Raw genomic sequence first — 13551 nt, 5'->3', positions numbered from 1 at the left:
CGGCAATAATTGTAGGTCTATGGCAAACAGCATCCTAAAACTAGATGGAGGACCTAGCAGGAGGAGCAGGTTGAGCAAGACCGGGAAGAGAAACTGGTGACGAGGAGCTGGTAGCTCTGGGGGGCGGCAGGAAAGGTGAGTAGGGACAAACGTAACCTGAACGACGTGCAGCAAGAAGCGGGGAGCGCTCCACCGTACCAACCGCATTAAATTCGCACTCCCGGTTTTGTGATTTGTCCCGGGTTCTGTGAAATACCGCCAGGACGCAAAGCCAATAAGAAAAGCCCTCCCGCTGTAAGCTAAAGACCCGCCCTCCGTCCCGCCCCCTGCGCCTCGGGCCCCGCCCCTTGCGTCCGCGCCGTATTCGGCCCTCAATAAAATTCCGGCGGTTCAGCATTCGCGGCGGACAATATGGCGGCTTCCATGCTTGGCTCTCTGTTGCGGACCGTCCGTCAGGTCAGGCCCACGCCCTTAGTCCCACGCCCCGTCCTCTCCACTGAACCCCCAAGCCCACGGGTCCCCTACTGCTCTGCCACCTGTAACGGCCAGTGCCGACCCGTCCCAGGGGAGGTCGGAGCTGCAGATGTAAATTTGATGTTCGTTAGCCTACAACTGACAGGCATTGAAAGCTGCAGATTGCGGCCCATTTACGACAAGAGAGTGCAGGTGGAGAAGAGAAGGGGTCCGTGGATTGAGGCCCCAGGGACGCCAACGTTAAGCGAGGAGAGCCGGACATAGGAGACTTGACCGGAGTTCAGCAAGGGAGAGGGAAAGCCCTGAGAGTGTGGTGGCCCGGAAGCGGGCGACGGCAGCGTTTCAGGGAGCCGGGAGTGGTCCGCTCTGTGCTCAGAGTTGACAGGCCAATCAAAGGGTGAGAATTGGCCATTGGTTTTCAGCAGCGTGAAAGTTGTTGGAGTCTTCATCATAGCAGTTTCAGTGGCGTGATGGGGGCCAAAGGGTTCGAGAGAGAACGCGAGGAAAGACACTGAGGGACTATGAGTATAGACAGACCTTTGTTTTGAAGTTTTGCTACAAGGGGAGCAGAAAAATGGGTTGGTAGCTGCTGGAAGGAGATGGGTTAAGAGTGGGTGTATTGTGTCCTTGTTTTTTCACGTGACAGAAGTAACTGTTAACGGGAAGATCTTGTAGCGTGGGAAAAATAAGAGGGAAGAATTGTGGAGCTGTACTTTTGAGTAGGTAAAAGGTGATGGGTCTCCCTATTCCGTTGTTTAGTCTTAGGAACATGGACAGTTCATCGTCTGTGGTAGTGTTGTCCAATAGAAATATAATCCCAACTGCATTATGTAATTCAAAATATTCTAGGGCCACCTGGGTGGCTCAGTTGGTTAAGCGTCTGCCTTGGGCTGGGTCATCATCCCAGGGTCCTGGGATAGGGTTTCACGTTGGGCTCCCTGATCAGAAGGCAGTCTGCTTGTCCCCCTCCATCTGCCCCAGTTTGTGCTCTCTTTCTAGCTCACTCTCAAATAAAATCTTTAAAAAATATAAAATATTCTAGTACCCCTGTTAAAGTAAAAAGAAACATGGAATTAATTTTAATTAAATATTTGAAGCCTGCATTTCCAAAATACTAACTTCAATATGTAATCTATGACGACTAATAAGAAATTTGCATTCTATTTTCATACTAGGTCTTCAGAATCCAGTTTGAATTTTGCTTACAGCACATCTCAGTTTGGATGACACATTTTCCACCATTAAAATGGAAAATGTCCTACAAAAATAATAAAGTGGTTTAATATTTACAGCTGCTTCAGTTTAAATTTTTAATGAATTAGAATTAAATAATCTTAGGAATTACATTCCCCAGTTGCACTAGTTATATGTCAAGTGTTCAGTAGCAATATGCAGTTAGCAGCTACTATATTAGACTGGATATTTAATAACCGGAGAGAATGTACAGTATGTGATCATAGATACTAGTAAGTGGGTAATTGTAATAGTGGGTGTTTATGGAAATTCTCTCCCAGTTGCTTCTAATTTTATAATTAAAGAGAAGTCATCAGTGGAGTGTGAGGGTGTGAAGCAGGTGTTAGGGATTTAAGGGAAGAGGAAATGGGAGCAGACAGGAAAACTAGTGACAAGAATTAGAGCAAGTACAGTGATGTGAGAGAGGGACCAGGGAGCTGAGATTGTATGGAATACCATAATATACTTATGCACTATGGAATTCAGGCTGGGTAAGGGGGAGACAGGAAGTCAAAAGCTGAGTGTGAAAAGGTGGTAGGATCAATGAATCAATGAATTAAAAACCTAACAAGGGTTGTTGTTGGGGTGTTTGAAGATCAAGCCGGAAAGAAGTGATAGAGAATGAGGGGCGCCTGAGTGGCTCAGTGGGTTAAGCCTCTGCTTTCTGCTCAGGTCATGGGCTCTCTGCTCAGCAGGGAGCCTGCTTCCCGTTCTCTCTGCCTGCTTCTCTGCCTACTTGTGATCTCTCTCTCTGTCAAATAAATAAAATCTTTAAAAAAAAAAAGTGATAGAAAATGAGACACACAACACTGAGATAACGGAAAGCTTGCACTTACTGGTAATAAAAGACCTAGGGCATGGAAGGGAGTACAAAAATCACTGGAGGGGGAGGGGTTCAAGGAACAGAGAGAGAACAGGAGATAATTCATGTATATTGAGATCACCAGGAATTACGAAAAGAATATTGGAAAGTGACAGTGTGCCAGGATCTAGATTCTGTGAAAAATGAAAGGGAGGGTCTGTAGTAGACAAGTGCAGGAGTGAGGGGTGGTGGGAGGTATAAGCCAAAAGCGGGAGAGTCAAAGCTTCCTTTCAGGAGGGAAGATTTGGTAGCTGCCCTGAAGACCAAGAAATACACTTCCCACACCTTCATTCCTAGTCGTGGGAGAAAAAAAAACTACAGGGGAAGGCATCAGGAGGGATTCAGGATTCAGCTAGAAGAAAAATCTGAAGATTTTTTTTTTTATTTTTTTTGTTTTTAGATTTTATTTATTTATTTGACAGATCATAAGCAGGCAGAGAGGCAGGCAGAGAGAGGGGGGAAGCAGGCTTTCCACAGAGCAGGGAGCCCGATGCGGGACTTGATCCCAGGATCCTAGGATCATGACCCGAGCTGAAGGCAGAGGCTTTAAACAAACCCTGAGCCACCCAGGCGCCCCAAATCTGAAGATTTTAGAGGAGGATTTAGAAGATTTTGATGACTGTAGAGCATGTGTTGAAGAGGGCCCCCAAAAGCATTTTGGAAGGTAAAGACAGTTGGGGGGGCAGAAATAGGATGTGTATGGAGCAGAATGCAATCTTAATGTATATAGCACTGTTAGAAACCGATAAAATATTGACCGTATAAATGCAGGCAAGAGACAGAACATTCACAGAAGAAATATTGTAATAAAGCAATAAATGCTTTAAGAGTACATATTTCTCCTCTAGCCAGAAAAAAGTTATGCAGAAAATGAAAGATGTTAAAAAATAAATAGAAGCCTGTTAGGAGATGATAGAGAGGAAGTTGATTAGGAATAGCTTGGGAAAGGATCGAAGGGAAATGTTTAATTTTGTTTCCTAAGTCTCCTTGACTTTCATTCTCATAGGTAAAAGTGTACCTTGGGTTGCCGATCAACACAAATTGTTTCAGTCAGAATGTTCTCTCCTGTTCTTATTAATCTTATGTCGCTCATTTTCATGTTTGCTTTGAACTAAGCATCTTCTCTCCTCTCCCCTGCCCCTCGCTGTATCAAAATCTTGACAGTCTCTTCAAAACTTTGCTGAAGCCCCCTCTAACATGACATTTGTTTCCAGCCCCAGAGACCATGTTACTCATTTGACTCAGTCCTGTGACAGATCATTATTGAAATTCCATTTGTACTTGTCTTATTTCCAAGGGTTATTGTAGAATTGTCTTCCCCGTGAGGCTTTTAGCATTGAATGAGTTCAGTTTCTCTTTTTCAGTTTATCTCTTATTAATAGATTGAAAAAAATGTTGGCATTCTAGTAATCTCATTTCCATAGCTGGAAATTTTTTTCAAGATTTCTTTATTTTAGAAAGAGAGTGAGTGAGTGAAGTGGGGAGGGGTAGAGGGAAACAGAAACCCAAGCAGACTCCACACTGAGCAGAGAGCCCCATCTCACCACCTTGAGATCAAAACCTGAGCCCAAAGCAAGGATTGGATGCTTAACCAACTGTGCCATGCAGGTGTCCCTCCATAGCTGAAATTTAATTAATTAACATGTAATGTGTGCTCTGATTTGGGAGAGACTTGAGTTTTAGTGGCCTATACAGTCTGTGCCTTCACTATATTAAGAAACAAAACCGAGCTGTGTATATTTGAAGATCTAATTGGCTTTATTAAATGATTCTGGAATGAGGAACCATCCCATCTAGCAAATGGAAGGGAACTCTCAGCAACTGTACAAAATGAAGGTTTTTATAGGAAAGAGGGTAGGGCAAGAGAGTTATTAGCAAAAGAAAAGGATTGCTCCAGGCAAGGTCACTCTCCCTTAGAGGGATGAGCAGTGGGTCTTATTATGCTGGTTACTACTTCTTCCTTTGGGTGATGAAGGGCCCTTGTGGCACTTACTGGTCCCATCAGAAAATTCCTGACTGACCAGTTAAGATTACTCTTGTTGGGGAAGTTCATATTGTGAATAGATTCGGCATTAAGCTATGGTTTGAGGACTCGGCCTAACTAATGCCATTTTGGGCCTTTGGTTTTCTGTTTTACAGTTAATTGTCCCTTTTGGTCAAACTCAAAGCTTAACAGAACTGTGATCAGAATTGAAGGCATTAGTGCCACTCAGTGACCTCAACTTCTAGCAGTTTTTATTATTTCTTTGTGTGGTATCCATAGGTCCTGACATTTTGGCTTACCCTCTGGAATATTCACAGGTCATCGCTTCAAGGTTCCGTTTTTTTAAATTGGTCATTTTCTTTGTTCCTTAGATGTTTCAAGTCTCTTTTCTTAATTATTAAAACATTTTTTAAAGTAATCTCTATGCCCAGTGTGGGGCTCAGACTCATAACCCCAAGATCAAGAGTCACACGCTATAAGCCAGGCAGGCACCCTCAGATGTTTCAAGTCTTAGATCATTTGCTTAGTGGTTAGCAGCTGTGAACATGCATTTAAAACTTCTGAGAGAATACAATGCACCAGGGAAGTTACTATGATTAATATAAGCAAGATAATTCCCAGTATATGGAGTGTGCTATAGAGCTATAGTCCCCAAGACCCAAGCTAATAAAAGATAAGTCAAAGAAAGACCCCATGGAAGGAGCGCTTTTTAAGCCATGTGACTTGTTACTGTGATTTTATGTAATTGAGTTTCAGTTTTCTCAGAAGTGTTAACCCAGGCACAGCAGGTGGTGGCCATAAGGACAGACACCTTGCTCAGATAAAAGATAATTAAGAGCTATTTTCTTATCAACAACTTTGGCTAGAGAGTCTAAGGATCTTTGTTGGGCTGCTATTGTTTAGCAACAGATGTTGCAACGATTTTAAGAATTAAGGAGCCATTCTTGATCATTTATGTTTATCCCCAACCAGAGAAATACAGACCTGTCAAAAGGAATAAATCCTGAGTCATGAAAGCCTCCTGGTAGGTCCTTTTTAACAATGTGAATTCAGGGGAATCGACCAATAAGATGTCTTATTTTGCTTGTGAAAAGTTAAGAGCACTGCTAGATTTTCTCCTCACCTGAAGTAAGAGGTTACCCCCTCTTAGCAAGGGCCTAAGTATGTTAATCTTTCCAGGGAGTGCCAGATTAAAGGAAAGGAAAGGTGAATGGGTTTTATGTTTATAGTATGGAGTCTTGATCTGTCATCTTGGGTGTAAGCAGTCTACCTCAGTGTCAGTTACTTCTCTTCCTTGCTAGTTTGACTTATAGATCTGCAGCGTCTGTGTGGACCAGGTGTCAGGTCAAGTGTTTTTTAGCTTGCGTACTCAAGGCTTAATACCTATTAGTTTTGCAGCAGTGTCAGTAGTCAGGAGCTCTTGGTAAGGTCTTTTCCTCTGGGGCTCAAGAGCTCTTTTTCTCTGGTGATGTTTCCAAAATGCCTAGACCGTAACCAATAGGATCCTTTGAACTGGGGTTGAGTGAAAGCTTTATTTACCTGTTGATGATAGGGTTTATCTTAAGGTACTAAAGATTTACAGTAGCTAGTCATACTAGCATGAGACTACAAGAGATCAGCAGAATATCATATACTGATAGAATCCCAAAAGGTTTGCAAGGTTTTTGTTAATGTTTGTATGATTTACCCAGTGAAGTGGGTGCTCTGGTCTCTGGAGATCATCATGGAAAATATACTCCAGGTGGGAAACACAGTTCCTAACCATTTCTTTGCTGTTGTGGGGACATCATCCTTGCCGCAGGGGGGAAAGCTTCAGCTCATTCAGAAAACACACAAATACGAACAAGAACGTATTGATCACCCATGCTAAGTGGCAGTTAAGTGAAGTCCAGCTGCAGGTGCTTGAAGGGTCCCCAAGGAGGTCTGAAGCCTCTGGGAGCACAAACAATTTTTCCAGGATTATGGCCCAGAGGAAACATTGCTGATAGACAGTTTTTGAAGGCAGATGCTTAACTGGCTGAGCCCCCAGGCTCTCCTATTTGGTCACTTGAGAGAGAGAGAGAGAGATTGATTGATTGATTGAATGGGAGAGGCAGAGGGAGAGAGAGAATCTTAAGCAGACTCCCTGCTGAGCACAGAGTCCCACGCAGGGCTCCATCTCAGGACCCTGAGATCATAACCTGAGCTGAAATCAAGAGTCTGATGCTTAACCAGCTGAACAACCCAAGCGCTCTGGTACCAACTTTTGATATTAAAGCTTTTTTTTTTTTTTTTTAAGTGGGCCTAATTGGGCCCATAATCGGGCATGGAGCCCAATGTGAGGCTTGAACTCAGGACTCTGATGTCCAGACCTGAGCTGCTACCAAGAGTTGGATGCTTAACCAGCTGAGCCACCAAGGCACTCCTCTTTTTCCTTTTCTCCCCACCCCCCCCTTTTTTAAAAGTAAGCTCTGTACCTAATGGCTTGAACTCACTACCCTGAGATCAGGAGTCACATGCTCTACAGACTCAGCCAGCCAGATGCCCCTTAAAACTTTTTTTTTCCAAGATATCATTTATGTAGGGGTGACTGGGTGGCTCAGTCAATTGAAGATCCTTTAAAAAAAATTTTTTTATGTGTTTATTTTAGAGAGGATGTGAGCACAGAGGGGAGGGGCAGAGGGAGAGGGAGAAAGAGTCTTAAGCAGACTCCAGGCTGAGCAGGCAGCCTAGCATAGGACTTGATCTTAGAACCCTGAGATCACAACCTGAACCAAACCAAGGGTCAGATGCTCAACTAACTGTCCCAGTCACCCCAAAACTCATTTTTTTAAATATATTCCTTGTGGGGTGCCTGGGTGGCTCAGTGGGTTAAAGCCTCTGCCTTCAGCTTGGGTCATGATCTCAGGGTCCTGGGATTGAGCCCCGCATCAGGCTCTCTGATTGGCGGGGAGCCTGCTTCCCCCTCTCTCTCTGCCTGCCTCTCTGTCTACTTGTGATCTCTTTCTGTCAAATAAATAAATCTTTAAAATAAATAAATTCCTTGTAATCTTAACCAGCTTGACCACATAGTAAAATTCCTTTTCAAAGATTCCTTTTCTACAAAACTTCTGTAACTTTTTTCCCCCTACACTTCATTTTTGTCCTGTGTATCTTTAAACAACCAGCCTCATTTTAGGACAAAATTAATTTTTTCCCTTTAACAAAAAATTCATCTCTATTTCTCATTCTTTTTTTTTTCCTTTTTAACTGAAAACATCCTACCTTCTTGGCATATGGAGATGTTTCCCTTATTTTTAGTAGCTTTAATTACAAATATGCAAATTTTTAACTTTAGAAACTTTAATTTGTAGTGAAAGCTAAGAAGTAAGTGTGAATGGTCTGTTAACCAGCATTCCTTAAATCTGTGAATTTATGCATACATTTCATTTTATGTAGAAGCACACATATGCCTTTTTAAATTTTTTCATGTACGATTAACACATCTAAGTATCTTTTCGAGTATCTGTAATAAGAATCCAAAAGTAGATGAACCTATGTTTAGTAATTAATGTTTTAGTATTTTGTCTTATTTGGAAATTGACTTATTTGGAAATGAATTTAATTCATCATTTAAGCAAAACTTTAAGGTTTCAAGTACCAAAAAGATTTGGGGACACTGTTTTAAAAAGGTACCTAAAACTTTTTATTTATTTAATCTATTTGTTAAGTAAGTTTAGATTACCTACCAGAACTTTATTAGACAAAGTCATCCTAAAGTATTACTTTTTGATGGGCAGATGTTGTAAGAGATAATTTAGAATAAAGTTTTATATTTAATGTTGATACCTTGAAAGTCTTGTTTGTTTTTTGGTGTTGTTTTTTTTTAAGATTTTATTTATTTATTTGACAGAGAGAGAGATCACAAGTAGGCAGGGAGGCAGGCAGAGAGAGAGAGAGAGGAGGAAGCAGGCTCTCTGCAGAGCAGAGAGCCCGATGTGGGGCTCGATTCCAGGACCCTGGGATCATGACCTGAGCCGAAGGCAGATGCTTTAACCCACTGAGCCACCCAGGCGCCCCGGGGCTTGTTTGTTTTAAGTTAGTTTTCATTTCAAGTATTTTTTCCGTATCCCATGAAATTGAAAAACATTTGGGTTTCTCTCTCAGAGTTTTAGAATGCCCAAACTTTACAAGCACTTGCCTTCAAACCAACTAAATAGAGCTCTTACAAATTAATTTTAGCAATACCGTGTGAAGGTAGAGAAAATATCTCCTACAACATGTGTGGACACACAGACAAGATATAATAAAAAATTTATAGCAGTTGTTTTTACTAATATTTGTGGAGAGGACATACAGGCCTGATTTCCAAATACCTCCCTCTATGGGGGAGCGGGGGAGAGGGAGAGATGAAAAACGTTTCCCTAAAGTTTTGTATTTGCTCTTAGGTCCTGGAGAAGATAAGGGTAGAAAATTTATGGAGAAAGTATCTAAATTTTCTTCAAGGTAGAGATTTGGAGTCCCTTATTAGAGATGCTAGAGCCTGGGTCTAAGAACCCTTCTAGCAGTTTGTATTCTAAAAGGACCTCTTTCATGGGGCACCTGGGTGGCTCTGTCAGTTATGCATCAGCATCAGACTCTTGATTTCGGCTTAGGTCATGATCTCTATGTTGTGGGGCTCTGCACTCAGCAGGAAGTTTGCTTGGGATTCTCTCTCAAATAAATAAATAAATCTTTTAAAAAATAAATAAATAAATAAAAGGGCCTTTTTCCAGGGTGCTTGGTTGGCTCAAGTCAGTAAAACATGTGACTCTTGATCTTGAGGGTCATTAGTTCAAGCCCCAGATTGGGCATGGAGTCTACTTAAAACAAAAAAAAAAAGGAAAAGAGCATTTTTTCCCTCACTTTTCTCCCTTCAGTCTCAGGTGATTGTGGGCTGTACTTAACATTTCAGAGATGTGATAAGATTTAATCATTTCAAGGAACAGAGAATGAAAAAAAAATTACAATTTTTTGTAGTGAAACTAAGAAGTAAGTGTGAATGGTCTATTAACCACAAAATGGTCTGTTAACTACAAAAAAATTACAATTTTTTCTTTTCAGGACATTCCAATTTAAAATTTACCTTTTTTTCTTAAGAGGACAATTTTGTTTCAATATCTTGGTTATTTATAATATGTTCATTTTGAGAGGAATAGGCAAGCTTTGGGCACTGGTAAAGATATGTAGATTTTAACTTTTTCTCAAGTTTCATTTCTGGTTTTGTAGAGATTTGTAAGACAGATTTGTAAGATAGTTTTTAATTCTATAAAGAACTGGAATACAGCCTGAATATCAAGGAACTGGCCCACCTTTTTTTTTTTAATTTTTTAAATTTTTTATAAACATATAATGTATTATTAGCCCCAGGGGTACAGGTCTGTGAATCGCCAGGTGTACACACTTTACAGCAATCACCATAGCACATACCCTCCCCAATGTCCATAACCCCACCACCCTCTCCCGACCCCCCTCCCCCTGGCCCACCTTTTTAACTAGATTTGTTTCTTCATATTAGGGAGATTTTTAACTAAAATGAGAACCAAAAGATTTCTGTCTTTGTAAAATCTGTATTAAATAAAGCCATTCAGCAGAGACTTTATTTCTGGTTATACAATTGAACCTTGGCATCTATTAACCTTCTGTTAGTATAAAGTATTGGCTTTATACCTTAAAAAGTTTGCTGCTTTTCAGGGGATATGAATTCTTTGTTGGGAGAAGAGGTGTCTGGGATATATCTACAAAGATCATTGCATGAAAATGAGTGAAGCTGGCAGGGGTTGGTTACAGTAAACTAAACGCTACAGTTTGTTCCAGTGAGTCTGCTAAATTCGCTTTCTGGCTTTTGGCATTTACAGGAATAGCCTATATACTTTGAACCTAGAGATTAAGCTGGAGTGCTCTCTGTAAATTATGGAGGGAAGGGGAAGTTAAAACAGGCAGATGGGGTGGATTTTAAGGAGCAGAATTTTCATTAGATGTGGACATTATTTAAGTCTGATTTTTGTTTTATCAGAGGAATCCCTACAGCCAGCCATTATATTAATAAGGCAATTGAGAGCTCTTTCTAAAGACTTTTTTTCCAAATAGAACCAATTTAAAGGACCCATCGTCTGGCCATTCACAAGTACGATCTCATTCATTTTAATATTGACTCATACCAATGAGCCTTTTCATGGCTTACACGAAGACAAGAGGCATCCAGAGGGCATAGATAATGCAGTCCCCTTGATCCAAAAGTTTACTCCAGAGAATAGTCTAAGAAAGCGAAGACCTCATTGCATAGGTGATAAGAATGACGTGTGTACACGGTGTCCAGTCTCCCACAAACGTGGATCGCCTTTAGTCATAACTGCCTATTCTGTGATACCAGGCAGGTAGTCTGGAATGGGATTTTCTAGCACTAACAAGCAACATAGGTTGAGATGACAAAGGCCCCTTATGGGCTGGGACCTCTTAAGACAAACTCGTCTGAGAGCCGACACTGCCCGACAAAGAGAGCACAGCTTGTAACTGTGTGTCTGGGATCCCTAGTCTGTTCAGCTGGCCATGAATGTGCACCCCAGTACGTGCACCCTCCAGATAGGGAAGACCACAGAGACACAAAGCCGAGCTCTTAGGACAGAGAACAAGAAGAAAGGAAACCCCTTACCCACTGTTGGTCTGTGCTGGTGTTTGTGTGTACATTAACTGCGGTAGCTAAGCCTTGGGTCTCTTGGAGCCAGTCTTGTATGTATGGGTGCTGTGCTTCAGGGTTGGGAACTGTGTTGTTTTACATAGTATCTCATTGCGTGGAAGTTTCTTGAGGTTGGCTGGTGACCTACTGTCAGTCTAACCCTTTCCTTGACCAATTTACCCCTGACACGGAGTCTTTGAGTTAGATGGTGAGTGCTCTATGTGCTCACACGCTTGACCTGTGCCCACCAATTTTTTGCAGCTTTTTGATCTCCAAGATCCCCGTTAGCTGTACCCTTAGGTACACAAACCAAGATAAACAAACATGCGCCTTACCACACCAGCACTAATGAAAACCTGTCACTGCAGACTGGCCAACAGAAGAGCATGTGCCCCCATCAGCAGCTACCATGGTGCACTAAACGAGCAGACTCTGTTTAGGGAGACTGCAGACAGGAAATGGGAAAAGAACTAAACCAGTAAACCCCTGTAAGTGGGGAATGCAAACTGGAACTGGGGAAGGGATTCCAGTGTGGGATTGCAGACTAAACCAAGCAAGAAGGACAGGCACTCTGTTAGGATATCCATTGGTTTAGATGGACCCATTAACCCCGGACTAGAAAGCCGGTTAGAGCAGTATCTCAAATGTAAGAGGTGCAAAGCTGAAACCTAGGGGGTCTTAGCAGTGGCCCTCGGAAATGGCAAGAAGAACCAAACTCAAAAAGGTTCACGGGGTGCCATGCCTGTGTTTCTCAATGTCCCTGAATGCCATGAGAAATTCAATTCATAGCCCAGTGCTACAGCCACATCTGTTAAAAAAACAAGATATAACCAAGTATAGTTGGAGATCCAGTTGGCTTTATTAAATGATTCAAGATCAGGCAGCAGCAAGTAGAAGGGAGCTCTAAGGATGCATACAAAATGGGAGGTTATTTTTGTTTTTGTTTTTTTAATAGGAAGGAGGGTGGGGCAAGAAAATCATTAGCTTAAAAAAAAAAGCGGTTTTCAGGCAAAGTCACTTTCGAGGAGGTCTTATGCAGAAGGCCTCATCTTCCTTTGGGGGACTGGCCTGGTGGCATGAATTGGCACCCTTCAGAAAATTCCTGACTAATCAGTTAAGACTTTTTCTGGGGGAGGTTGAAACTGCGAGTAGATTAGGTATTAAGCTCTTGTTTGAGGTCCCAGCCTGAGTGATGCCATTTTGGGCCTGTGGTTTTCTTTTTACCAAGTAAACATGACCATGGGAAACATACTGTCTTATTACTAGACATCTTGTGCTAAGAAATATTAGGCCAGTGTTAATTTCAAAATACCCTTTACTCCAGCAAGTCTGCTTCCAAGAATGTACCTTGCTGATGTGTAGGAATGCATGTGAAATAATTTATGTAGGAGTTTACTCAGTGCAGTATTGTTTTTAATGATAAATGGTGAGGTGTGACCTAGATGTCCACCAGGGGGTCCCAGATTAAATAAATGATGCATCTGTGAGGAGGAAAAAATCATTTCCTTCTATTCTTCTAAGTTCTCAGCTGGGGCCCCTATAACAAAAGACATGAACTGGAGAAAAGCATACAAATGTGTAAGTTTTACACGATACATGAGCCTTTATAAGGAAGTGATAACCAAAGGGTTAAACCTGAGTATTTATGCTAGATCTGGTGAAGTGGGAAATTGTGGGGAAATGTGATAGGAGGAGTATGAGCTAAGTGTGGTAAACTCCGGGAACAGCAAGGCCTGTTCTTTCGGGTTTCCTTTCGCGTCCCTCCATCTTCAATAACGAGGTTGCCCATCCCCTGCCCCAACCCCTATCAGGTATAGGGAGGGCACCTGTCATCTGAGGGTCTTCACACCTGCTTCAGGGGGAGGTCAGAAAGTCTTTCCTGCACGTGCTCTTTCTCACATACCTTGTGCTTCATGTAGTTAATAATGTCAAGGTGCCAAATTTGAGCCACCACACATATTTTACAGGCCCTGGACCTTGTCAGGTCCACTGTATGGACAGTGGAATATGCAACCTAAAGAAAATGGAGAAACTTTAACATATGGATATGAAAGATCTCCAGAATGTATTGTTAAGTGAGAAAAAGGGGGAGGAGGGCTGAAATATGGGAGAGGGAGTATGTATGTGTATTTGTACAGACAAAGGTCTCTGGAAGGACACACAGGATCCAGTAATGGTGGATACCTTTGGAGGTAGAGGGGTGGTCATTAGGCAGGAAAGGGAGGAGGTGGGAGGGAATCTATACTTTTTTAAAATTCTTTTTCGGTTTTTGAACCATTTAACTATTAGCCTAAGTAAAGGTCAAACAATTATATTTAAAAATCT

General features: G+C 41.9%; 1 protein-coding gene across 2 annotated transcripts in view; it reads left to right on the top strand.

Moving 5' to 3' along the window:
* The first annotated feature begins 365 nt into the window (after positions 1-365).
* The window catches only part of MRPS14 (mitochondrial ribosomal protein S14), a 29129-nt gene continuing 15943 nt past the window's right edge, over positions 366-13551 (top strand). The window contains exons 1-2 of one of the 2 annotated variants that reach the window (XM_080824465.1): positions 406-456; positions 6245-6294. In XM_080824465.1, coding sequence (XP_080680591.1) covers positions 6277-6294 — 18 coding nt within the window. In that variant the 5' untranslated portion in view covers positions 406-456; positions 6245-6276. Of the gene's footprint in view, positions 457-6244; positions 6295-13551 lie in introns of both variants that reach the window. The other variant, XM_080824464.1, reaches the window with a different exon arrangement.

Source organism: Martes martes, assembly GCF_963455335.1.
Source record: "Martes martes genome assembly, chromosome: 15".
NCBI classification, from domain to species: Eukaryota; Metazoa; Chordata; class Mammalia; order Carnivora; family Mustelidae; genus Martes; species Martes martes.
The sequence above is the reverse complement of the archived record's forward strand: the minus strand, read 5'-3'. Positions and strand labels throughout refer to the sequence as shown.